The 24764-nt window shown below is 47.0% G+C and overlaps 2 protein-coding genes and 1 long non-coding RNA gene across 7 annotated transcripts in view; 1 reads left to right on the top strand and 2 right to left on the bottom strand.

Annotated features, from left to right (window-relative positions):
* The first annotated feature begins 1243 nt into the window (after positions 1-1243).
* On the top strand, positions 1244-15295 carry PRPH2 (peripherin 2). Its single transcript, XM_059937453.1, has 3 exons — positions 1244-1824; positions 11956-12202; positions 15083-15295. The coding sequence occupies exons 1-3, from the start codon at positions 1244-1246 to the stop codon at positions 15293-15295; spliced, it is 1041 nt and encodes a 346-aa protein (XP_059793436.1).
* Positions 10011-18760, bottom strand: LOC132373984 (uncharacterized). Its single transcript, XR_009505573.1, has 4 exons — positions 18648-18760; positions 14249-14375; positions 12912-13138; positions 10011-12374 (listed from the first exon to the last, which is right to left on the bottom strand). It is a non-coding gene; the product is annotated as an uncharacterized LOC132373984 (long non-coding RNA).
* A 932-nt stretch (positions 18761-19692) lies between these two features.
* UBR2 (ubiquitin protein ligase E3 component n-recognin 2) overlaps positions 19693-24764 on the bottom strand; it is a 114991-nt gene continuing 109919 nt past the window's right edge. For all 5 annotated transcript variants that reach the window (XM_059938679.1, XM_059938681.1, XM_059938677.1 and 2 more), the window contains 2 exons: positions 23382-23483; positions 19693-21930 (listed from right to left, as the gene is read on the bottom strand). In XM_059938679.1, coding sequence (XP_059794662.1) covers positions 21789-21930; positions 23382-23483 — 244 coding nt within the window. In that variant the 3' untranslated portion in view covers positions 19693-21788. The remainder of the gene's footprint in view (positions 21931-23381; positions 23484-24764) is intronic.

Raw genomic sequence — 24764 nt, forward strand, 5'->3', positions numbered from 1 at the left:
AGGAATGAACAGGTGGAACACAGGGATTACTAGAGCAGTGAGAATATTCTGTATGATACTATATGATATAATGGTGGAAACGTGACATTATGCATTTGGCAAAACCCATAGAACCATGCAACACAAAGAGTTAACCCTAATGTAAACTATGAGCTTTAGTTAATAATGTATCAAAATTGATTCATCAGTTGTAATAAATGTATCACACAAGGGCAAGATGTTAATTATAGGGAAATTGGTTGGGGGAAAGGAGTATTTAGGAACTCTCTGTACTTTCTGCTCAGTTTTTTTTTGTAAACCTGAAACTACTCCAAGAAATAAATTAAAAATAATAATAAATTTACAGACTCATCAAGAATGTATATCTCATTTCTACTATCTTTGTTTACATTGGTGACAGAATTTGACAGATGTGCAAGTTTGGTCTTTTATTATTGTTTTAATTGCATTGCCCTTTGTTCTATGCAGATTGACAAGTTTTCCAGATCCTTGGACTTTCCTTGTTTGCTTGTTATAAATCACCTGTTCCTTTCCTTTGCCTGTTTTTCCAGTTGATGATTTTTTTTTTTTGATGTGGAACTGTGGCAGTTAATTTTTTTCCTTTTTTTGCTTATTCATTCTGTTTTTTACATGTTGCAAATGTTTTCTCACAATCTGTCATTTGTTTTTCAACTTGGATAATGATGTCTTTTGTCCCATTAGAAAGTTTTAAATTTTGAAGGAGTTTGGCCCAGAAACATGCTCTGGGGAGACACGTGATGTGATCTGAGCCAGACCTCCAGATAAAGCCCATTTCTCTGGCCAGCCTTGTCTTTTTTACTCCTGATTCTTCAAGCTGAACCCAGAGCTCTCTGCTCCAGGGTGTCCATGGAGGCTCCTCTTGACCATGTTCTGAAACTGGCACGGCTTTATCTAATGGGATGAACCTGGCTAAAGAGATTAGCAAGATGTCTTGTGGATCCCACTTTTAATCTGCAGCCTTCAGGCTGTCCCTCCTCTGCTGGGAAGGGAGCTGCAGAAACGACACGTGGAGGACTGGCCCCTGCATGAGCTGTGACTCTGAGGCCCCTGCTCCCACTAGTGAGTTTACGGGGGTCCCAGGCTAGGGGACGCAGCATGGGCAGCCCCCAGAGCAGCTCCCTGCAGCTTGGGCCATCTGCACCCTTCCCAAGGCCCTGAGTCTTCAGGCTCCGGGCTTACTGAGGTCAGGAGTGAGAGGCTGCCTGGACTGCACTCTGCAAGTATGGCATTGCTGAAAGTCAAATTTGACCAGAAGAAGCGGGTGAAGTTGGCCCAAGGGCTCTGGCTCATGAACTGGCTCTCCGTGTTGGCTGGTATCATCATCTTCGGCTTAGGGCTGTTCCTAAAGATTGAACTCAAGAAGCGGAGCGATATGATGGACAATTCCGAGAGCCATTTTGTGCCCAATTCCTTGATAGGGATGGGGGTGCTGTCTTGTGTCTTCAATTCTCTGGCGGGCAAGATCTGCTATGACGCCTTGGACCCTGCCAAGTATGCCAAGTGGAAGCCCTGGCTGAAGCCATACCTGGCCGTGTGTGTCCTCTTCAACATTGTCCTCTTCCTGGTGGCCCTCTGCTGCTTCCTCCTGCGGGGCTCCCTGGAGAGCACGCTGGCCCACGGGCTCAAGAATGGCATGAAGTTCTACCGGGACACAGACACCCCAGGCCGGTGTTTCATGAAGAAGACCATCGACATGCTGCAAATTGAGTTCAAGTGCTGTGGCAACAACGGCTTTCGGGACTGGTTTGAGATTCAGTGGATCAGCAACCGCTATCTGGACTTTTCCTCCAAAGAAGTCAAAGAGTGAGTGGCCTCCAGTCCTGGGGTCAGAGTGATATGGGGACACGGAGACACGAGCCTGTGACTCCCCCTGTCCAGTGCCTTTTCCTCCCCATTGGGTGCTCTGTGTGCGCAACCTACTACTGCGTGTGAGGGTGTATTTGGTCGGACCATATGTAATTGTCAATATTCTATCATTTTTGACCTATAAAAATAGCAGCTTCATATGGTCCAACCTAATGTTTGGCTAAGATGAGAGGAAAGTGTCAAGTTATAGAAACTATTTGAATGGGGGTCACCAGGGGGGAGACCCAGCCAGGACTGTGTGTCTGCTTCATTCGGGAGGAGGGATTTCATGGATCACATATACTGAGACTTTATCTGGTTGCTTGTCTCATTCACTCAAAGTGAATGGATTCGGTCCTAAAAGCATAAATTTCTGGGTTGGTTCCCTTGTTTTCCAACCTTTCAACCCTGAGCAACCATTCTCAAGGTGTTTGTCCTTGGATACAGTGGAAAGAGCAGAGGATGGGGCAGTCAGGGGGTCTAGGCTGTAGTTTTGTCTCTGTTGTTAATTAGATGGTGATCTTGGATAAGTCATTTGACGCCCTGGGCCTTTGCTTGCCCATCTTTAAAAGGAAGGCACCAGGATACACAACTTTGGAGGTCACTTCCTAGCTCTGTCTAGAGCCTGGCATACAACAGGTGCTCAATAAATGCCTGCTGGTGTTTACTACTTAAATCATGATAGTGCAACTCGATCAAGTGTTTCTAAAGTGTTCTTAGCATGTGTAAATAAAATCCTGAGCGGCAGATGTAGCGAGGTGTTGGTGAGAAAGAGAATCTCACCCTTTGTGCTGATCCCAGCATACCCCTTCCCAGAGACCCACCATTGCGGGTCTTGAGTCGTTTTCCAGCGAAAGGTCAGCCTGTCCAGAGCCAGTGGCTCTCCCTCACCTCTTCCTTCTGTCCAACTCTACCCATTCCCTGCCTGAGGCTAGGGCTTCAATTGTTCATCCAGCTGGTTTATCCTGAGTGAGGCTGGTGAGTCCAAGGGGACATGCACCCTGGGTGCTGGGCACACTGGCATCAGGACATGGTTGAAGCCCGGATAACACCGGTGAACCCCAGATGGCTAGCTTAGCTGCTCCTCAGATGGAAGCGAAGTCAGACTGAAGGTCACTGCTTGGGATTGTATTTTCTCTGTGGGTGGGGATTACTGCTACAAATCCCTTGTCAAGGAGGCTTGTAAATCACTCTGCCCTTCCTAGGGGACAGATCCTCAGGGACAGCACAAAGGGGCATGATTTATATGAGTTGCCCTAGGAGGGTGTGAAGCCAGAGGGACAAGCAGAATTCCTGGGGATGGGGAGAGTGGGGGGAGCAGAAGCTGAGGGTAGAACTAGCCTTTGTGATGGATGGGAAGGGGCTTCTCATCTTCTCCTCTGTCATTTTCCTTGATCATCTTCTGCACAGAGTCAGTCCTTGATGAGACTTACAAGATCTCTGTGTAATCCTCAAATCCCCTTCTGTCCCCTGGGGTGGAGAAATGCTCCAGGGTGAAGAAATGCTCCAGGCTGCTCCACTCCCAATGGTCGGCATATCCACATTTTCAGGCAAATGTTAAACTTGATCAAAATTACCTCAAGGCCCCACACCAACTTATTGGTGTGAAACAATCTTAACTCTATTGATTTGGAAAAAATTTTCTCTGCTACACACACACACACACACATACAAATATGGTCACAAAATTAAGAGAAACTGAGCATCCCTAACTGAGCCTGGCACTTGTGAGCTTGGACAAGCATGGAGGGACGGCTGGTTTTTGGAGATTTCTCAGGGGAATATTTAAGGTCAACAGCTGGTTCCTGAAGGCTCCTGATCTAAACATGGAGATCAGGTGGGAACAATTCAAGATTTTTTTTACAAGAATTTACAAGCCTTTGACCGCACCCCACCCCCACCCCAGCCTGCCCTGTTGCTAAGTTGCTGGGTCTTTGGGGAGGAAAAAGGCCCTTATTAGGTGTGCACAAAACCTCTCCTGGGGGGTTTGTATTTTTGTTGTTGTTATTGTTAATCTCTATTTTGTGGGTGAGAAATCTGAACCTCAGAGAGTTTAGGGGATGTTCCTAAAATCTCATAGCAGGAAGTGGCAAGCTGGGGTTGGGGGTGTGGGGCAAATTTTTGGAAAAACCAACCAACCACCTTTATGGAGATATATTCCACACACCATACAACTCACCCATTTCAGGTGTGCAATTCAACGGTTTTTAGTACATTCACAGAGTTGTGCAACCAATACTGAGGTTGACTTTAGAATGTGTTCACCACCTCACAGAGAAACCCTGCACCCTTCAGTGTTCACTCCAGCCTCCCTTGCCCCCAAGCCCAAGTAATCACTTCTCTACTTTCTGTCTCTATAGGCTTCCCTGTTCTGGGCATTTCCTTTGAATGGAATCATATAATATTTGTCCTTTGGGGTCTGGCTTCTTTGGTTTAGCATACTGTTTTCAAATTTCATCCATGTTGCAGCATGCATCAGCACCCATTCCTTCTTCTTTTGGGATGGTATCCCACTGTAGCGAGTGCCAGGTTTTGATTCTGTTCCTTCCACTCTGCCTCATACAGATTCGGTGTTAGGTGAGTGCTTGTTCTCCGACAGCTGAAACCTGGGGGGCGTTGGGAGGGGAGGGGCCTCAGGTCTTCCCTCTTCCTCTCTCTGTCTTGCTCTCTTCTTCCTCCTCCAGAGGGACAGTGGAAGGTGTGGGCAGATAAGATACAAGCTCGACAAACACCTGTGGATCGTGATGGGATTCTGGTCCTTCTGTGCCAGGGTCTCAGATCATCATGAGGCCCCACAGAAGCCAGAACTGTCCCCCCGCCCAGGCTCTTCGTGGGCTGTGGCACGTGGGGCCATGCTGTGCTCCATCCTCCTGCATCTGTGTTTCCCTTCTCACTCCCTCCCCAGCCTGGTGGTCCTGGGGTGGGGGTGGGCGGGGACACTCTGTTATAACTGGGGGAGGCCCTCAGAGGGAGGAGTCCAGGAATGCCACCTCCCTCAGCGATTCAGTCTTCAGAGCGAGATATCGGGATATAGATTTGTGATTCTTAACCACCAGAGCTGCTTTTTTTTTTTTTTTTTTTGCATTTTCAACTTTTATTATGGAAGATTTCATGCATTCACAAAAGGAGAGAGATTATAACAAATCCCCATGTACCCATCATACATGGGTACATAACAAATCCCCATGTACCTTCGCTCCCCCATAACATTTTCCCCCTTCTGAGTATTAAGAAGCAAATCCAGGGCATTGTTTCCTCTTACCTGTAAACACTTTAGGAGGAATTTCTAACAGATAAAGAGGGTTTGCTTTATTGTCTTTTTGTTTTTAACAGAAGCACAATATTAATCATGCCTACTAACATTACTATCGTCTCATACCCAGCTTGTGTTCAATATTCTCTGATTGTCTCAAGATGTCTTTTACAGGTGGTTTATTCAAATCAGGCTCTAAACCAGACTTTGCATTTGGTTGTTTGGTCTCCTAAGTCTCTTTTACTCTAAATAGTTACCTTTTTCATGCCATGTGTGTCTTGGAGGAAGTTGGCCATTTGTCCTGCAGAATTTCCCATTCTGGGGTTGGGCCATTGTAGCCAAGTGCTGTCTTCTAACGTGTTCTTCTGTCTCCTGTATTTCCCTGTAAACCAGTAGTCAGGGCTGAGGTGTGGCTGGATTCAGGTTCAGTTTTGGCAAGAGCACCCCCTAGGGTGCTGCTATGGGTACCTTACTGCATCACACCAGGAGGCACCTGAGGTCTTCAGCCAGTTTGTAACAATTCCTTTAAAGTTCCCTCCTGTTTTCAGGATGAGCTGAGCTTCAGTGCCTTGGGGTGAGAGGCAGAGCATGAAGCAGCTCAGAGGTCTTGGCACTGTCAGCCTGAAGGAACTGTCAGCCAGGAAAGCCTGGCCTGGGGCCCTCAGTCTGAGAAAGAAGCTGGCACTAAGCTCTCTCACTTTACTGTCCTTCCCACGGAACCCACAGGCTATGACACCTGTTCCCTCTTCCTAAACAATTAATAGCTATCTAGAGAATTCTGGACCTTGGCTAGGAGATTCCTGAGGGCAGGGCTGTGTCTCCCTTAAGATTGGGGCTCCCCGAGGACGGGGCCGTGTCTCCCCTCAGACGGGGTCTCCCCAAGGACGAGGCCGTCTCTCCCCTCAGACCGGGGCTCCCCGAGGGCTGGGCCGTGTCTCCCTTCAGACCGGGGCTCCCTGAGGGCGGGGCTGTCTCCCCTCAGACGGGCTCCCTCAGGTCAGGTCTATTTCTCCCGACAAGACCGGACTCTGTTGCCATCTAGATCTCCCATTGGATTGGTTCTCCCTGATAGCAGTGCTGTGTCTCCCCTCAGACTGGGGCTTCTTTAGGGCAGGGCTGGGTCCGCTCCTTCTTGTGTCCTCCCTCACCACCTGCAGTTCTTTATATCCAGTGACTACTCAAAAAAGAAATAAAATATTATTAGTATTTCAAAGAAATACTAATACTGCACTTGTTGTATACCAGGTGCTCTATGTGTATTATCTCAATTAATCACCACCACACCCGTCAGAGACTTATATTGTCATTTCTCAGGTGAGAAAACTGAGGCTCACAGAGGTCAAGTGAGTTGCCAAGATTCCACAGGTGCCACTCAGCTGGCATTCGGGTTGGGGATTGACACATTATCAGTTACACTCCAGGCTCCCTCCTCGCCCCTCCCCTGCTCATTTCCATATGGCTTTCCTTATTGATTTATTGATTCACCTACTAAATTATGTTGCTTTTTCCAGGAAAACTCCAACATGATTTTCCCAAGTCATATGTAGCTTGGCTATGGGAGAGTGGGCTAAAAGAAAGCCTTATCTTAATTAAGACCCTTACAAGTCTTGGTGAGCCCTGAGCAGAGATTTGTCGCCGGGGAAACACTCTGATATAAATAGCCAGCTCACCACCTAAGGAGCTCTCCTCTGCCTGACTCTGTCTTAAGAGGGTGAGTGGAGCCTTAATCTGTGGCTGGAACCAGGGCAAGTGCTAAGTCAACAAGACAATGCTTCTGCTGGAGAGGGAGGGCTAGTTTCAGAGATGTGGGACCCCAAGAGGTCCTAGGCTGGGGGTCTGGGGGAACCCCAATGTCCACCAAGCCGGGCCTACCCTCAGGGTCCCCAGTCTGAGGGAAGACACAGCCCTGCCTCAGGTAGTATGAGGCAGATCTGTAGGCTTCACCCCACCTTAGGGACACCTGGAGAGTGCATAGGAGAGATGATGGTGGACAACGAAGGGCTACTGGGACAGGGAACAGGGGAGAGAACTCACACTTTCCTAGTAAGTTTAGCTAGAAAAACCAACAGGCAGGAAGGACCTGAGAGGCTCTGAGGAAACTCAGAGGGGAGGGGTGGGCAACTGCTGTGGGCTGGACTTCCACTTACTGTGTAACTTTGGGTGAGGCCCTGCCCTGCTCTGGGCCCCACTTCCTCCTCTGTAGAACAGTCTGGTGGGTTGTAGGGTCCCCCCAGATGGCCATGAGTGGGGAGGAGCCAGCATTCTCCCAGGGCCTGTGTCAAGTGCATCCTCCTACTGCCTCATTTAAACCTCCCACAGCCCCTGAGAGGGGGTGTGATTATCCCGCCTCACACAAGTCCACAGCTCACAAATGCATATTTGAGACTCAAAGGCCAGCTCTCTGTGCTCTACCCACTCCGCTCCACGGGGACGCTGGGAATGGCCCAGGTGGGACCCTGTGCAGGTGGAAGCGGGCTCCAGGGACAGCCTGCAGGTCAGGAAGAGGGACGAACAGTGTTTGCATTTGGGGACCAGGCCTGCTGGGGTTGGTCCTAGGGGTAGGAGACTATGTCTGCTCAGTCCTGGGGGGGGGGGGTTGGCTGGTCCCTCAGGAGGGGGGTGGGAGCCCCAAGCTGAAGGGCCTCTGCTCCAGTCCTCCCACTGGGGCCAACCAGGACCACCCCAGCCAGCGGAACCAGGTGCCGTGCGGGGCTGTGCAGGGAGAGCTGCTCCCATGGCGCTCGGTGCAGTTGAGCTTCAGCAGCGGCCACTTCCGTCATTGGACAAATGTCTCACAGACCCTGCCTCGGGCTGGCAGTGAGCTCTGCCCCTGCAGTCTTTTTTTTTTTAATTTTAAAAAAATATTTTATTTATTTTTGGCTGCATTGATTCTTCGTTGCTGCACGGGTTTTCTCTAGTTGTGGCGAGCGGGGTCTACTCTTTGTTGTGGTGCGCGGGCTTCTCATTGCGGTGGCTTCTTTTGTTGAGGAGCACAGGCTCTAGGTGCGCAGGCTTCAGTAGTTGTGGCAGGCGGGCTCAGTAGTTGTGGCTCACGGGCTCTAGAGCACGGGCTCAGAGTAGTTGCGGCGCATGGACTTAGTTGCTCCGTGGCATGTAGGATCTTCCTGGCCCAGGGCTCAAACCCATGTCCCCTGCATTGGCATGTGGATTCTTAACCACTGCACCACCAGGGAAGTCCCTGCCCTTGCAGTCTTGGTCACAGAAGGCACTCTTCTCCACAGCTGGCAGAGGCCACACCACCCACTCACAAGTGACTATTCCCCAGTGGTGTCATGTGGTCTGTTCCACTGTCACAGCTGCTCCCCGACGACACACAGAGCTCACGTGAAGTGAAAGCTCTTGTTCTGTCACCCTTCCCAGCCCCAGCCCAGGAGTCCACATTTCTTACACACTTAGTACGTACCAAGCACTCTTCTTAGCCTTTTTACGCGGATCCCTTCATACAACTCTTATGTCAACTCCATTTTACAGATTAGTAAGCTGAGGCCTGGTGAGGTTAAGGAATTTTTCCAGAGGGATGAACCAGGAGTAAACTCAGGCTGTCCTGCTCTTATCATGGTCCTGGTCCTGGACCACCTGTGCATCCAGGGCCAGCTGTTCTCTGGGCAGTTGGTTCTGTCCATGAAGCAGAGGGCAGGGACTATAGGGTGTGTGGAAATACGGTCGCCATAACCCAGGCAAGGATTGTTCTGGAACCAAGGAGGCCACATTTTTCAGAGCCTTCCTCAGGTCTTAATCATACCGATCAGCAGACAGTTCACTGAAAAGAAACCACAAATGGATCTTAAACACATCAAAAGATACTTAACTTCACTTATAATGAGAAAGATGGAAATCAGAACAACTCTGAGATACTATTTTTCATCTGTCAGGTTGGCAAAGATCAAAAACAGGACTTATGTGGGTGTGGCTGGTGGGGGTGTGACTGTACAACCCCCGAGAGGAGAAATATGGCAGAGCTCGGGTGCAATCACAGGTGGACCCTTTGATGCAGAGATGCCTCTTCTAGGAATTGATCCTCTAGATATATTCCCAATATGCAAAATGACCCATGTCCATGTTTGTATTAACAAGTCACTGGGGGGACTTCCCTGGTGGCACAGTGATTAAGAATCCCCCTGCCAATGCAGGGGACACGGGTTTGAGCCCTGGCCCAGGAAGGTCCCACATGCCACGGAGCAACTAAGCCCGTGCGCCAGCCACAACTACTGAGCCCACACGTCGCAACTACTGAAGCCCGTGCGCCTAGAGCCCATGCTCCGCAGCAAGAGAAGCCACCGCAATGAGAAGCTCGCGCACCGCAACGAAGAGTAGCCCCCACTCGCCGCAACTAGAGAAAGCCCATGCGCAGCAATGAAGACCCAATGCAGCCAAAACTAAAATAAATAAATAAATGTTTAAAAAAAAAGAAAAAAGAAAAAAAGAAAAATAACAAGACACTGGGAAAATCCCAAATGTCCATCAATAGGAAATGGATAGTACCCTATGGGCCATCTGCACAAGGGGGACACCACGCACCTCATTAAAACCTGGAGAACACTCTCCATTTAACAGATATAAAAAGATCTCTAAGGTATTGCTAAGGAAAAAAAAAAAGATTCAAGACAGTGTGTATATAATGCTACCATTTGGATAAACAAACAAACATACAGGAAGAATAAGAACTCTGCAAAATCTGAGCTTGCTTATCCATGCTTGAAGCTTCTGTGAAAGGATAGACAGAGCTGGCCACAGTGAGGGAACTTGGGGGCCAAGGGACAAGAATGAGTGGGAGACTGTTTTGTATTGAGGGGATTTTATTTAGAAGTTGAACACGAACACCTTTTTTTTTAGAGTATAATTAACTACCATTTCAATGAACTTTGTTGGAAACAATTTCTATTATGAACAATTACATGCTTCCTATTCTTGTGCTGTAAAAGTCTGCTGCTATTATGTAATGCATTGTTCATGTGCAACTTAAAAAAAAACTTTTCTACTCAAGATAACATGCACACAGTCAAGGGCGCAAATCTTAAGTGCACAGCTCCATGAATTTTTTTTAAAAAAAAATTTTTGGCTGCGCCATGTGCCTTGTGGGATCTTAGTTTCCTGACCAGGGATTGAACCTGCGTCCTCGGCAGTGAAAGTGCGGAGTCCTAACAACTGGACCTCCAGGGAATTCCCTCCATTAATTCTGACACGTAAAGTTGCCTGGGTAACCACGAGCAGGTCAGATGGAACATATCCAGCCTGCCTGATGGGGAGGGAGTGAATTTTCATTGTAACGATGGTTGCCCCTTTTGAAGTTTGAACCTGCATGAATGTTATGGTGTGCTCTAACCAAATATATGTATAAGTAGAGAGATGCAAAAGTTGTGCAAGTTGCATCCTTCAGGTGAGTACGGAGCTCCCACCCAGCTGGGGGCAGAGGTCAGTGTGAATGGAGAGCAAGCCATGGGCAAAGACCCATTCTCTGCTCCTGCAAAGGCCCAGGGACAGAGCAGGCCTTCTGGAAACGTCTGTTGAGCAGAAGTGATCTGGCCAGGGGGGACCTTGGTCCCCAGTGGTCTGCAGGGGGAGATGAGGGGGGGGAGAGGCTGGGGGCTAAAGCTGGTGGTCATGAATACTGGGCAGTCTTGTCTCAGCAGTCACCACCTGTCCTGCTACTCTTCCTACCAGCTTGGCATGGGCCCAAGAAATCACTGCATGCCAGGGCCTGGCAGCACACAGAGTGGTTGATTTTTTTAAAAAATAAATCTTTATTTTGCACTTTACAGTGCAGTACTCCACAGACTGGTGTTAAATGTTGTCTACAGTGCAACATCCATGTTCCAACACACGTAATAATTGCCAGGAGTACAGTGCTCTTGTCGATCTTGTATTCAGTCAGGTTAAAACAATGGGCAAGGGGCTTCCCTGGTGGCGCAGTGGTTGAGAGTCTGCCTGCCAATGCAGGGGACACGGGTTCGAACCCGGGTCTGGGAGGATCCCACATGCCGCGGAGCGGCTGGGCCCGTGAGCCACAGTTACTGAGCCTGCGCGTCTGGAGCCTGTGCTCCGCAACAAGAGAGGCCGCGATAGTGAGTAGGCCCGCGCACTGCAGTGAAGAGTGGCCCCCCACTTGCCACAACTGGAGAAAGCCCTCGCACAGAAACGAAGACCCAACACAGCCATAAAAATAAATAAATTAAAAAAGATGGCAGCACTTCATATTTAAAAAAAAAAACAAAAAAACAATAAAACAATGGGCAATAAAAGAATGAACACATTTCTCATGTGTGTGATTCACTCTTGTCTAAATGCCCCAACTTGTGACTTCTTTACTATCTATACCGTTAGTTATCCAGGATCTTGAAGAAATCCTGAACCTCTAATAGGCCATCCTCTGGCAAATCAGTCCAGTGAACAGCATTCTGGATCTTAGTTTTACCAAAGATTGCTCAGAGGCTTCCAGGGCGTAAATGCCAGGCAGTTTCAGGATCAGCAGGTCCGCAGAACTCTCGAAATATCATTGTAAGGTTTTGTTGAATCTCTATTGCTCCACAAGGGCTAGAATACATATGTTCCTTATTTACTTGTCTCTTGGTTTATCATCTATCTCAACCCTCTAAACATAAGCTTCAGGAAGGCTGGGGCATTGGCTCTCTAGGGTCACTGCTCCATCTTCAGCACCTAGAACAGTGGCTGGCGCATAGTCGGTGTACAGCAAATATTTCTCAAGACAGCAAATGAATGAATGAATATTCCAGATTTTCAGAGGTGGGGGATGGGAGGAGCTGGCCCCTGGCGAGAAGTTCAAGAAGCTGGTCGTAAGCCGTCTGTTTCTCCTCCAGTCGTATCAAGAGCAACGTGGATGGGCGGTACCTGGTGGATGGAGTCCCCTTCAGCTGCTGCAACCCCAGCTCGCCACGGCCCTGTATCCAGTACCAGCTCACCAACAACTCTGCACACTACAGCTATGACCACCAGACGGAGGAGCTCAACCTGTGGGTGCGCGGCTGCAGGGTCGCCCTGCTGAGCTACTACAGCAACCTCATGAATTCCGTGGGCGCTGTGACGCTCCTCGTCTGGCTTTTTGAGGTAGGCCCTGGGCCAGTGGGGGGCAGGGCAAGAGGGAGCCACCTGCCCCATTGGGATTTGATGGGGTGGAGCTGGGCCTGGGTCTCCCTCCTGGGAACCAGCCCTCTGCCCGCCGTGCAGGCAGGCCCAGGCTTGAATACCAGCACCTCTATTTTTTGTTTCTGTCCCGTCACTTAAAAAAAAGAATTTGTTGAGTTGAAATTCACAGCACATAAAATTAACCATTTTAAAGTGAACAATTTGGTGGCATTTGGTACAATCACAATGTTGTGTGACCACCACCTCTACCTTGTTCCAAAATACTTCCATCACCCCCTCAAAAAAACCTCATACCCATTAAGCAGTCAGTCCCCCTCCTCCCCTCCCCCTAAGCCCCTGGCAACCACCAATCTGTGTTCTGTCCTTGTGGATTTATCTATTCTGGACATTTCATATAAAAGGAATAATATACTATGTGACCTTTTAGGTCTGGCTTCTTTCACTTTGCATGTTTCAGAGGTTTATCCTGTGTCTCCACTTTTTGAGTCTAAGGACTCGGAAAGTTATTTAACATCTCTGTTATAGGGGGCTGCCAGCATTTAGCTTTGGAACTACTGGGAGGCAACAGGAGATACAGGCACATCAAAGTGTTCAGTCAATGATTTGTGCTTCTCTTGAGATTCTGGTAGCAATTTACCTGGTACTCTAATTATTTGTAGGTTCATCTTACCTCATCTATTAGGTTTAATTCCTCTCTGTAGCTGCAGGGCTTGGAATATAGCAAGCCCTCATTCATTCATTTATTGAAGAAATAGTTCTCAAACACCTACGAGTGCTGGGCGCTGTCCTGGGTGCTGAACGAGAGCCCACTGTCAGCGACGGGTAAACCAAGGTGGCACAGAGAGTGACTCATGGGCTCATGCTTTGAGCTGACAGCAGAAATCCAAACTCCAAAACCTAAATGTACAAAACCAGAAACATTAGGTGGGGAAACTTTGCCCATCAGAGAAGATTCACTGAAAGGTTCCCTTAAGTAAGTCAATCTTTAGTGCTATGGAAATTCACACACAGCTGGGCTCTAAGCTGAGAGGCACCACTTCTAACTTACCACATCACACCAGAAGAACTGTACTGCCTGTTGAGGGGGTGAGATGGGGAGGGAGGCCTTCTTTTCCTATTAAGGCAAATGCAAGCATATTCATGATGATTTATTAGTCACCAGCTCCTTGAGGCAGAGTCTTGGGAATAAGTGGGTAGAATAAGGAGAGAAGCTTACTACTAGAAGTTCAGAAGTTTGCATCCCTTGAAAACGCATGAAAAGAAGACTGAAAGGATAACTGAAGTCAGTGGGAAAATGGAGTTCCATTGGCTGCCTCTCAGTTTACCCACCTTTCCAGGAACCTAGTGACTGCTTAAGAAGAGGAACTGTTCACTGGGAATAGGGAGTTTGAATCCCCTTTCACTTTTCCCCTGAGGCTTTTAGTGGGCAGAGCTCTGTGATGGGCACAAGGGGGGCTGATAAGATTCTGCCCTCAGCCTTGCCCTCCTGGGTCTCACAATCCATGAGTCCACATCTGACTCATGAACCAAAGGGAGTACCATTACCTAGTGCAAAATTCATAGTGCAACAGGGGGCCTTCTTGAGGAAAGCAGGAAGGAATCAGAGTGGGTACACGCACACCAGGAGGACTTCCTGGAGGTGTGTCTTTCCACTGTAAAAATATCTTATTAAACTTTCAGTCAACAATAACAATAACCTAAAACTATTAGTTACTATTATCATCTACTGTTGTAACTATAAAATGCTCCCAGAGCATTCATTCAACAGATGTTTACTGAGCCCCTACCACCACTGGGTGCTGTTCTAGGGGCTGGGACAGCAGGTGAACAAGATGCATCAAGGCCACCCCTGCCCTCAGGGGGTGGATGTTCTCCATTAGTGGGCCTAGGCCTCTCACAGAGTTTGCTATACCATCAAAGGAAGAGTGTAAGATGGCAAACCAGGAATTTGTGTAGAAACAAGTGGCTAACACAATACAGGGTTAGAAAAGTGGAAACAGTACTTACCACGCTCACTAATAACCAACTACAGCTGACATTCCTATTCATCCTTGCTGTGCACCAGGTACCATGCTCTACACATATTGAAGCATCACAGCATGCCCATGGAGCAGGCGGTACTTCATCTGAAAATCTGCAAACCAGATGAGTAAACTGAGGTTTCCTGGTCACATGGCTGGCTAAGTGCCAGGGCTGAGGTTTGAACCCAGGCATTTTGGCACCAGAGTCTGCTGCAGTGACTTCTAGTGAACAAATCCAGACAAATCACCCACTCATCCTCTAGTATCAAAATAACAGAAGTAGAGGGAAATCGTATTATCACTATTGTTTGCAAAAAAGGAGATGACTTTTTAATTCTGTCCAGCAAATAGTTGCTGAGCACCCGCTTTGTGCCTAGCAACATGCCAGGAACGAGGTGGGGGTGGGGGTGGACACAGAGAGAAGAAGCCCAGGATTAATGCCCCCAGGGGGCATAAGGGGGAGACCTGAGGGCAAGGAGGGGAGAATTCAGGAGCAGGGGCACCCATAATGTTCTAAGCAGAGAAAACAGCAAACGGTAAAACTGGAGAGGAGAAAGGCTGGGTGTGGGCAGGATCCAAAGAAACCCAGGGTGACTGGAAAGGGAGGAGAATGGGGTCTGAGATGAGGCTAGAGCACAGGCAGGTATCGCAAGCACCCAGGCCTTGCTGGGGTGGGCAGGGCCTCGCCAACCCAGCCCCAACAGAACCTTGTTTGAAGGGCCCCCAGGATGAGCAGGCTGGTGGCTGCCACGGTTTCCTGGTAACCCCTGCCCCAGCTACTTCTCCCAGATCTCCTCTAAGTCTCCTCTCCCCACACCAGGTGACCATCACCGTCGGGCTGCGCTACTTGCACACGGCGCTGGAAGGCGTGGCCAACCCCGAAGACCCCGAGTGCGAGAGTGAGGGCTGGCTTCTGGAGAAGAGCATTCCAGAGACCTGGAAGGCCTTTCTGGAGAGCGTGAAGAAGCTGGGCAAGGGTAACCAGGTGGAAGCCGAGGGTGTGGATGCAGGCCAGGCCCCAGAGGCTGGCTGACGGTCGCGGGACCCCCTCCCCTCTGAACACTGAAAAGTAGTGGACTCCAGGAAATGCGGATACCCCCTTGATCCAATCTGAATCTCCCAAGGAGGGCGGCTGTCTCACAGGGACTCTTCTGGATGGTGGGATTTAAAATTCAGGGTCCCTAAAAATTTTCGTTGAATGACTGTCTCAAAATGTGAGTGAATGAGTCCCACTCAGGCCCACTGCCCTAGGTCGCACCCTCACAGTGGACTCAGCGGGGCCTCTCAGTGGATGACTCTTCATGGCACAGGAATTCAGTTCCCCCCTGAGGCTACTGGCTACACCTGAGGGCTGCTCCCTTTTTATGAGTTGGCTATTATGATCAGCTCCAAGTTGCTTCATTCTATATCCAAAGTGTCACTTGATGCATAAGCTTAAGAGTCTGAAAAATGTACTGGCCATGCTGTCATGTTTTTCAAATGCGAAGATTGACACATCAGCCATTTTATTTAATTACAGAAGGTGAGGGACAGTTACACTTTTCTAAGAGTAATGGTCTCTCCAGAGCACTGAGGGCTCAAAAGAGGAATTCTCAATCATGAGGCAAGAGAACTTAAAGAGAGGGGATTATGTCCCTCAGCAAAAACACAGCTTTTGTGTCACCTTCACAAGCCCTCAGTCACTTAGCCAGGAGTGAGCCGCGGGCTGAGGGAGTCGGGTTGTAGGCATGTTCTGGCTAAACTGCCGGGTGACCTCCTTTGGCTCATCTGTGGCAGCACTGGGTTAGACGGCTGCCCTTCTGTGGAAGAGGAGCAACAATCAGACAAGAGTCCACCCTTTGGAGACCAGGCCTCACCTCCTGGGACGCCCACACAGGTGCCGTGACGGGCCCCACGGACAACACTGTCTACAGTGCAGGACAGAGTCCTCTGTGAGCTTCGTCCTGCTTCTTGCCCCAGATACCCATCCTGCAAAACGATATTTCCCGAATGCCTCCGCATTAAAGAAGATTCTTTGAGACAGATCATCTTCCCATGCTAGCAACTGCGAAAGAAGTTTTTACTTCCTTCTGGAAAAAGAGAGAAAGGAAGCTTTCAGGGGAAGGAGGGAATGATTTCACTGCTGTCATGAGTTTTCAGTGTGGACAAAATAAGACTTCTGGTGCTGCCTGGGGTATGTTCTGGGGCTCTAATTCTCCCAGGCTTAAGGCCAGATCAAAGATGTTTGGACATTCTGTCAGATTGTGGTCCCAGGTTTAATTCAATTCGACTTCTGAGTGTGGAGACCAAGGAATGACCCACATGGACAACACTGAGGGACTCAGCCCCTCTGATGAGGGTCCCGGAGCTCTCCCCTCCCAGGAGCGCTGAGAACCATCAAGAAAATGCTGCTCTAGGCCCACACGTGTAACGATGCTGTTGACAGCTGTACGATAGACATTAAAAATTATACTGTATGAAAATCACTTTTGTTAAGTGCCTGTCTTAAATGTATGTGCTACATGTATGTAGCACAGGATCCCTGATTCTTGCTAATATTTGTTAACAAAACCAAACCAAACCTGACACTGAAAGGTAGCACTGCTAATGATCAAGGCAGCTGTTTCAACAGCGTGGGTGTCACCTCTCTCCCTCTTGCTATCTCTTATCTGCAAGAACAGGGACTATTAGGTTATCCAAATAATCTCAACATTTGCTAGTTTGGACCAGAGCTGAGTTCAATATTTCAGTATGTGAAATCTTAATTTAGTGATTTAAGCAAAAATCCCATTTTCTATCCCCCCCGCTCTGGTCAGAATCTGAGAGCTGTTGGGAGGATCAGGGGGAAAATGATCCCACAATAAACACCACCAGTTGGTTCAGAGCAGACTGTGCAGGGGGCCTGGAGCTGGTATACTGAACTAAGAACATGCAGATTATGACCCGCTGAATGAGGGGGCACAAGCCACCCACACAGGGTTGGCAGGTAGCTCCCTCAGCACCCCAGCTCCCACTTTGGGGAAGTGAAAACCCCAGGGTTGTTCTGATCAAAGGCAGTTTCAAGGCACTCATACAAAGGGAGTAAATTCACAAGGTCTATTACTCGCAGGTCCCAGAACAGAAGCGAGGGGTGTGTGTGCAATGAGCCAGTGGAAGGGTGGTCCTCCATTCCAGAGCAGGAGACAGAGAGCAGGGTAGCAAGCACCTATTACTTAAGAGGTGGTTGGGACGGGCTCCACTCTTAAGTGGTTATTTTGAAACGTGCCTCGGGAAAAGCAAAGCAGGAATTCCAGGGATGGGAAACCTGAGCTCAGGTCCTTATCTAAATGTCCTGAGCAGGGCTGTCACACTGTAAATGCTCAGGCAGCAACTCACAATAGCTCTTTTCTCATTACACAGACTTAGGGTGGGCTGCATCCTCATAGTCTTCTCAGGTAGCCAGGTAGTTGCTAGAGGAAGCTGCCCATCTCATTTGGTCATCTACCAGTGCCCAGCAAGACTGGGACCAGGTTTTTCCTTATGTCTAACCTCAGTCTTTCTTTGGGCCAATGTAGGTTCATTTCTCCCAAGGGACTCAGCCAGCTTTTCAAGTCCTGTCAGCCTAGCCCTGGGGAAGGGTGAGAGGTAGACAGTGCCTTAGAACTTTTATTTCTGAAACAATTACTCCATAGTGAAGTAGTAATAGCTACTTATTCCCAACATTTAGGAAAATAAGTGTCCTAGTGTCTGCAGCCTCAGCTCAAAGAGCCCATAGCCTCTTGCAACATTTTCAAGCCCAGGACTGAGCCACCAGCCAATAAACCCTTAGTAACCTCAATTCAGGTTAATAAGATTAGAGGCTTGCTCTGAACACTCCCCCCGCCTCCCCTCATCCGGGCACCTGTAATGCTAGGTCAGCAGGTTTGCAGCTTAGCCAGGGGCCAGGGGGGAGGGGGTCACTATGAAAATTATGGTCTCTGACCTGCTACTAGATAAAAAAAAAAGGCTCCTGATGTCAGTGTGGCAAGCCAGCAGCACCATGTGTTAAGGGCTAGGAATGTGGGGGAATAACACGGAAGTTCAGGGGGAGAGCGGATGCCCTCTTGGTGTTCAGAGGACATGAGATTGGCTGGAGAGGAGGAAATATCAGCCCTTAACTCCTCATGGCATTATATCTTGTCCTTCAAATCAGAGGATGTAAGTAAGTAAGTAAGTAAGTAAGTTAAGTAAGTAAGTAAGTAAGCAGCAAAGTCAAAGTGCAAAGTGCAAAGTCAAAGAGGATGGTGTAGAGTGGATTAAGATATGAGTCAACTCCTAGCTATTTACCTGATGGGGATGAAAACTTAGGTCCATACAAAAACCTATTAACAGGATTGTTTGTCATGGTTCTATTCATAACCACCCAAAACTGCCCAAATGTCTTTTACCTGGTGACTGGGTATACATCTGCACAATGGAACACGATTCAGCAACCGATTCAGCAACCAAAAGGAACGTGGACGGCTCTCAAATGCATGTCTTCTTAGAGAGAAGCCAGACTCAAAACTCTACATATATGATATATTTATATAACATTCTGGAAGAGGCAAGACAAAGGGACAGAAAAAAATTAGTGGTTGTCAAGGGTCAGGATTCGGGGAGAAGGTGCCCACAAAAGGGCATGAGACAACTTCCTGGGGTGATGGAATTGTTCTATTCTTGAGTGTGGCTTGTTAAAACAACTGTATGCATTTGTCAAAATGCATAAAACCATCCACTAGAAAGGGTGAATTTTACTATTTGGAAAATAAACGTCAATAAACCTGACTCAAAAAACAAAAGTAGGGACAAAGCAAGGAAGGAGCATGTCAGAGGGAATTAATGAGTCCTGGAGCTGATGACATTAGGACCAGGGAAGGCAGTAAGCTAGCTAGGAGCAGCATTAATGACCAGGAGACACAGAAACCTATTTTTTTTTAGTTTGATGCTTTCCTTTTAAGAGGATTTTCAAGAGCACAGCAGAACTTTCATAGGCAATGACTCCCTTGCAAATATAGGATGTAGCTTCCTTCATACATGTGTCTTTTCTAAGCAGAAAGTGTCTGGGGAGTGTGTTAGAACAGGGACCTGGAGATCACTACGTAAGGATAAGCAAGAAGAGTTTAAACCTTCTTGGAGGAAATGACTTGGAGCTGGGAGAGACTTCGAGTGCCCTGTTTTCCCAGTGATTTGAGGTCCACAGTGGTTCAGAAAGGTCACAAGCTGTCATAGTCAGTGAATATAAAACTTAATCAGCTGAAATGATGATCAAGCTTTCTTCAGAAGGTCAAGATCGTTTGGCCAACAGCCATAACTGACACTAATAATATAAGCATCTTAAATTTCAAGCTAATACAGGTGTCCCACTTTATCTATAGCAAGGTGACATGCGGAACACCTCCACTGCATTTAACTGTGTGAAACAAAACAAAGAAAATGTAGGCAGATGCAAAGTAATGTCAACACCTAAAGCATTTATTTGGATATCTTTAAACTTTTTACATATGATACATTCCAAATTTTACAAGTTGTCCACAGATAATAAAGTTATAGCCAATTTTTTAAACAGATATGATTTTCCCTGATATGGAAAGCATGTTATATAAACATTTCTACAATAAACATAATACATGCGGAACAAATCATAAGACTAAGATGATTCATTAGTTAGGGAAGACAATTAGATTAATGATACACACACGAGAAGATAAAAGGGCGCATGTGTTGCTATCTCATGTAAATTCATCTTCTCTCAGACTCCCTGACATTCTCAGAGAATGGAATCCAGGGACACCCTCTGCTAACAACAGGCTTATATGAAATCAGCTCTGAAAGCTGAAGTATTGTTATGATTTGGTGAACATGTTTATAATTCAACTACACAGGGAGAAACCTGGTCTTATCATTCTAAATTTAAGCTTGGTTAACAACTGGAGAAAAGCCAAAAGAAGCTGAACTTAAAAGCTAAAGGAATGAGGATGTGACAAAGGCCAAAATAAACATTTAAATCACGATGCCATCCACAGCCCATACCACCAGATCTTATGAATGGAAGGAAGGCCAGAAAAGGGGGGTGAGCGCTGTGTTCTAACGCAGATTTTCTTCCTCTTGGGTGAGAAGCGCCTCCTCTCAGATGGGTGACTCAGTCCCAGGCAAGAAGGGTCAAGGTCATCCTTTCAGAGGAAGGGGTTCTTCACACACCACCCTGGAGAAGCAGTGAGTGTGGCTTCTACATCTCCACTTACTTTAGCTGAAAGTCTGGATTTCCAACCTTCCTCCTGGGTGTACCGTGGAGTGTGCAAAGCTGAGCAGGATGGAACTTTTAGATGCAGAGTTCAAAGAAAACTGAGTGAAAGGGTTATTTTCATTGGCTAAAAAAAATCCAAGAGCCTCTAATTATTCATTTATCCCTTAGCCTCACCTCAGAGAGGCTCTGTATTTATTCTTCCACCAAATCTGCCATCACTCTCCATGTACCCAAGCTCTCAGCACATGTGTATCACACAAGAGTGGTACATGGCATGTCATGGTTATAAACTATTTTACTAAGCGGCTATCAATCTAGGAAGGCACCTCTTAGTAAGAACAATAATGTTTAAAAATAATAAAAAGCCTGGGCGCACAGGTGTCCCAGAAATGTACTAAGTGAGTCAGCAGGTAAACAGCAATTCATCTATTCCAGGAAATGCTGGAAGGGGTGGGGGTGAGGGAATTTTAAAACACTGAATTCTCATTTTTTCGCTAGTGTTTGAGTCTAGATGTATACACTCTTTCAACTTAGTCTTAGAAATAAGAGACTGTATCATCTGAAAAATTAGGATACTCTTAAGTTTTCAATAAGCCCTTTAACGTGAGTTTTTTTCCTCAAAGCCAAAAGTCTTGCAAAAAATAAAAGGGGGTGGGGTGGGGGAATCCCACCTTGTATAGCCCTGAAAATCACCCAGCACACAAAGACACCACCTTCTCTCCTTCTTCCCACAGGTTCCTCCAGCATGAGTGTCCCCCAACCCCCTCACAGCCGGTGGAGACAAGGGAATGCCACTTTTGAAATCCACTGTTTTGCTTAGAGGTAGGGTCCCATCAGCTGTGGGGACACTGACCCAGGCCCAACGTTGAGAGTCACTGGGAGGGATCAGGAAGTGTGACCCCAAAAGACCAGAGACTTTGTTTCCTGCTGCTGTTGCATCAGCTTCAGGCCTGGAGTTCCCTGTGTTCAGTAATGTGACACGGCTCAGACTACTGGGAACAGTCAAATGCAGTCAGATGCCCACAAAGGGGCTGAGTCCAGCCCAGGAAGAGAAGCTCCTTCCTGGATTCTAAAATTCAAGAAGTTACGTTTGAAGTACACAGCAAACGATGCAAGAAAATCTGCTGACAGAAGATGATTTTCATCAGTCTCTGGAGCCAGAAAACTATAAAAATAAAACTGGGAAGAAAAGCTTAAATAAAGAATTTATTTCCAAATTCAGTAGAACCTATTTCCTATTCTCTTTCTTGAAAAGCGAACTGGGTTACAAAAATCCAAATTTATATATTTGGTAGTGAAGTAATTATAAATGTTGCCAGTCAATGCCAACCAGTGTCTGATTTGCTTCCTGTGCATGTCCAATTTCCTCTGTGATACTGTGCTGGTGCCAGAGCTTCTGAATCTTCTTAAATCGCTCTCTGCACAAATGTAAAGGATTTCCCCGTCTAGAAAGAAGACACATGTCACTCAGGATGCATTCGGTTTATTCATCTATTATACTCCAACCTTTCCTGATTTAGGAAAAGTTACAAGTTATTGGTTTTAGATCCTCTGCAGAATATCTCTTTGGCAGGCGCCTGTGGCTATTAATGTGTTAGCTCTGACGGTTTGCTAGGAGCAGCTGAAGGGGAGTAAGTGCTGAAAAGAAGAGGAAAATGAACACAAGCTACACCTACTCAGACTGGGGTGAGGAATTGGGGGTGGGGTTGAGCAGGAGGGTTTTCGTTGAGAGGCTAAAACTATGCATTTATTATCCATTTTGTTGGTAAAACGTAAAACAGGGAGGGGCAGGGGAGAGGATGGAAAAATTGCAGGGGTGAAAATGTTCTTCTAAGTACTGTCTTTCAGCTACAAAGTCTAAGCAAAGCAGTCAAATGTGAATAACTTTGGGGTCTAATTTAACCAAAGCACAGGCACTGGTGAGCTCACGCCTGGGGCCTTGGCTCCTGGCTCAGAGCGCCGGTCCTCTCACTCTCCGTCCAGAGCTCTTCCTCCTAAGAGCCCACATTTCTCAGAGCAACGGTAAGAACCATCAACAGGTGGCACAAGCCCGTATCCTTGCAGTCAAGTGCCTGAGGAGCCCATCTACTTATCTTGCCTTGGTTTCCAGGCCTTCAACTTCTGCTCCCCAAGGCTGGGAAGTTACATCTAGGTTAAGACTTTTATCCCATTTGGGCAAAAAGAAATGGTCTGAAAGTTCTTTAACAGTGCTTGAAGGAACTGCTGTTAGCATTTTGCTTTTGATGTAACAGAAGCTACCAAAGTAGAAGTGATTAAGCCTCAAATACTGTTGTATTGCTCTATATGTTCTAAATCTTTGTTCTCTCAGATTCTTATGTAGTAAGATAAGCACATCTCTTATCAATCAAGATTTGCTCTTTTATATCACTTGAAGAGGACCGGGTCTCCCATACAAAGCCGCACAAGTTACAAAGAGCTATCCCTGCAGTGCTCTGATGCTGTGGATGCCACAGGACAATTCAAACAGCTCTCTGGAGTAAGAAATGGAAAAAGGTTGCACTCTGTCCCATTTTTTCCACAAAGCCGCACAAGTTACAAAGAGCTATCCCTGCAGTGCTCTGATGCTGTGGATGCCGCAGGACAATTCAAACAGCTCTCTGGAGTAAGAAATGGAAAAAAGTTGCACTCTGTCCCATTTTTTCCCCTTATGTATCTTGATGGCCTTCATGACACTCTGAGGGCTGGGAATGGGAATGTCAAACCAGACAGCCAGGGTAGCCTCCTTGGAAGAGTCCACAGACAACAGCCACTTGTGCTAACCCTTCAGGCAGTTAGCAGGCAGGCTTCAGGACCACAAGGTTCATTGTGTTCACCCCATGCTGAAGGCTCCGGTGGCCCAGAGCCAGTCAACCTAGTTCCCCAGGATGGGCCTTACCTGAGTCCCTGGTCAGTCTCCCCATAGTCATCAAGGTAAGGAGGAGAATAAAAACAGCCTTTGGTTTTGCCAGCTAAAAATAGCACTTGACATTCCCGTACTCTGTAGAGAGACCATTTATACATTAGTAACCAAGGTTTGGATTCAGTTCCAAATGGACTGAAGTCTTATAAAAGTAAACAAAACCATTGGGAATATGGGGTTAACAGACACAAACTATTATACATAAAACAGATAAGCAACAAGGATTTACTGTATAGCACAGGGAATTATACCTAATAACTTGTAATAACCTATAATGGAATATAACCTGCAAAAAACAAAACAAAAAAACACTGAATCACTATGATGTACACCTGAAACTAGGGCAGTATCATAAATCAACTATGTATCAATAAATAAATAAATAAATATAAACAAACAAAACCACTGTTGGAAGAGAAGAAATGGCGTTTATAGCAGAGACACATGAAAAAGTATCAACACCCCTGCCTAAGTTTAAAAATAACTAAAAGGATTGTATTGTAACCAATATAAGGAGGGGGAGGGACATTTAGGATTAGGATTCGGCAGCTCATATAATAGTGGCATTTAAAAAATTAAGTGTGAGAAAGTTAACTACTTCTAAACATAAGGTAGTTATTTATGTATCAACCACTATTATGAGGAAATTATTCATTTACAAAATTGTACACAGGGCTTTCCTGGTGGCATAGTGGTTCAGAATCTGCCTGCCAATGCAGGGGACACGGGTTCGATCCCTGGTCTAGGAAGGTCCCACGTGCTGTGGAGCAACTAAGACCGTGCACCACAACTACTGAGCCTGTGCTCTAGAGCCCGCGAGCCACAACTACTGAGCCCGTGCTCCACAACAAGAGAAGCCACCGCAATGAGAAGCCCGTGCACTGCAATGAAGAGTAGCCCCCACTCGCTGCAACTAGAGAAAGCCCGGGCAGCAACAAAGACCCAACGCAGCCAAAAATCAAAAAAAAAAAAAAAAAAAAAAAAGAAAAGGTACACAAACATTACAAACTAGGTTGACCTGAAACACAAAGCAACACTCTACACAACTAAAAGAATTCTGAAATATGCCAAACAAGGTAAAATGCTACTTTTACATTTCTCCTAAGGGTTTTTAAAAAAATGTGTCTCCTGATCCCTTTGAGAGGTTTGCTTAACTTTTTCTGGTGTTAACAATTCAGCCCATCTCAACATTTACTGAGAACCTATCATATACAAGAAATTGTCAGGCACTGGGGGGTACTAAGATGACTAAGGTGTGGATATAATCTATGCCCCAGAGGAGCTCAAACTCATGTCACTTCTCTCCTTCAGACCCTGCGATGGCTTCCATCTCACTCAGAGACCTCGCTAGGACACACC

This window comes from Balaenoptera ricei, chromosome 11 (genome assembly GCF_028023285.1).
Source record: "Balaenoptera ricei isolate mBalRic1 chromosome 11, mBalRic1.hap2, whole genome shotgun sequence".
NCBI classification, from domain to species: domain Eukaryota; kingdom Metazoa; phylum Chordata; class Mammalia; order Artiodactyla; family Balaenopteridae; genus Balaenoptera; species Balaenoptera ricei.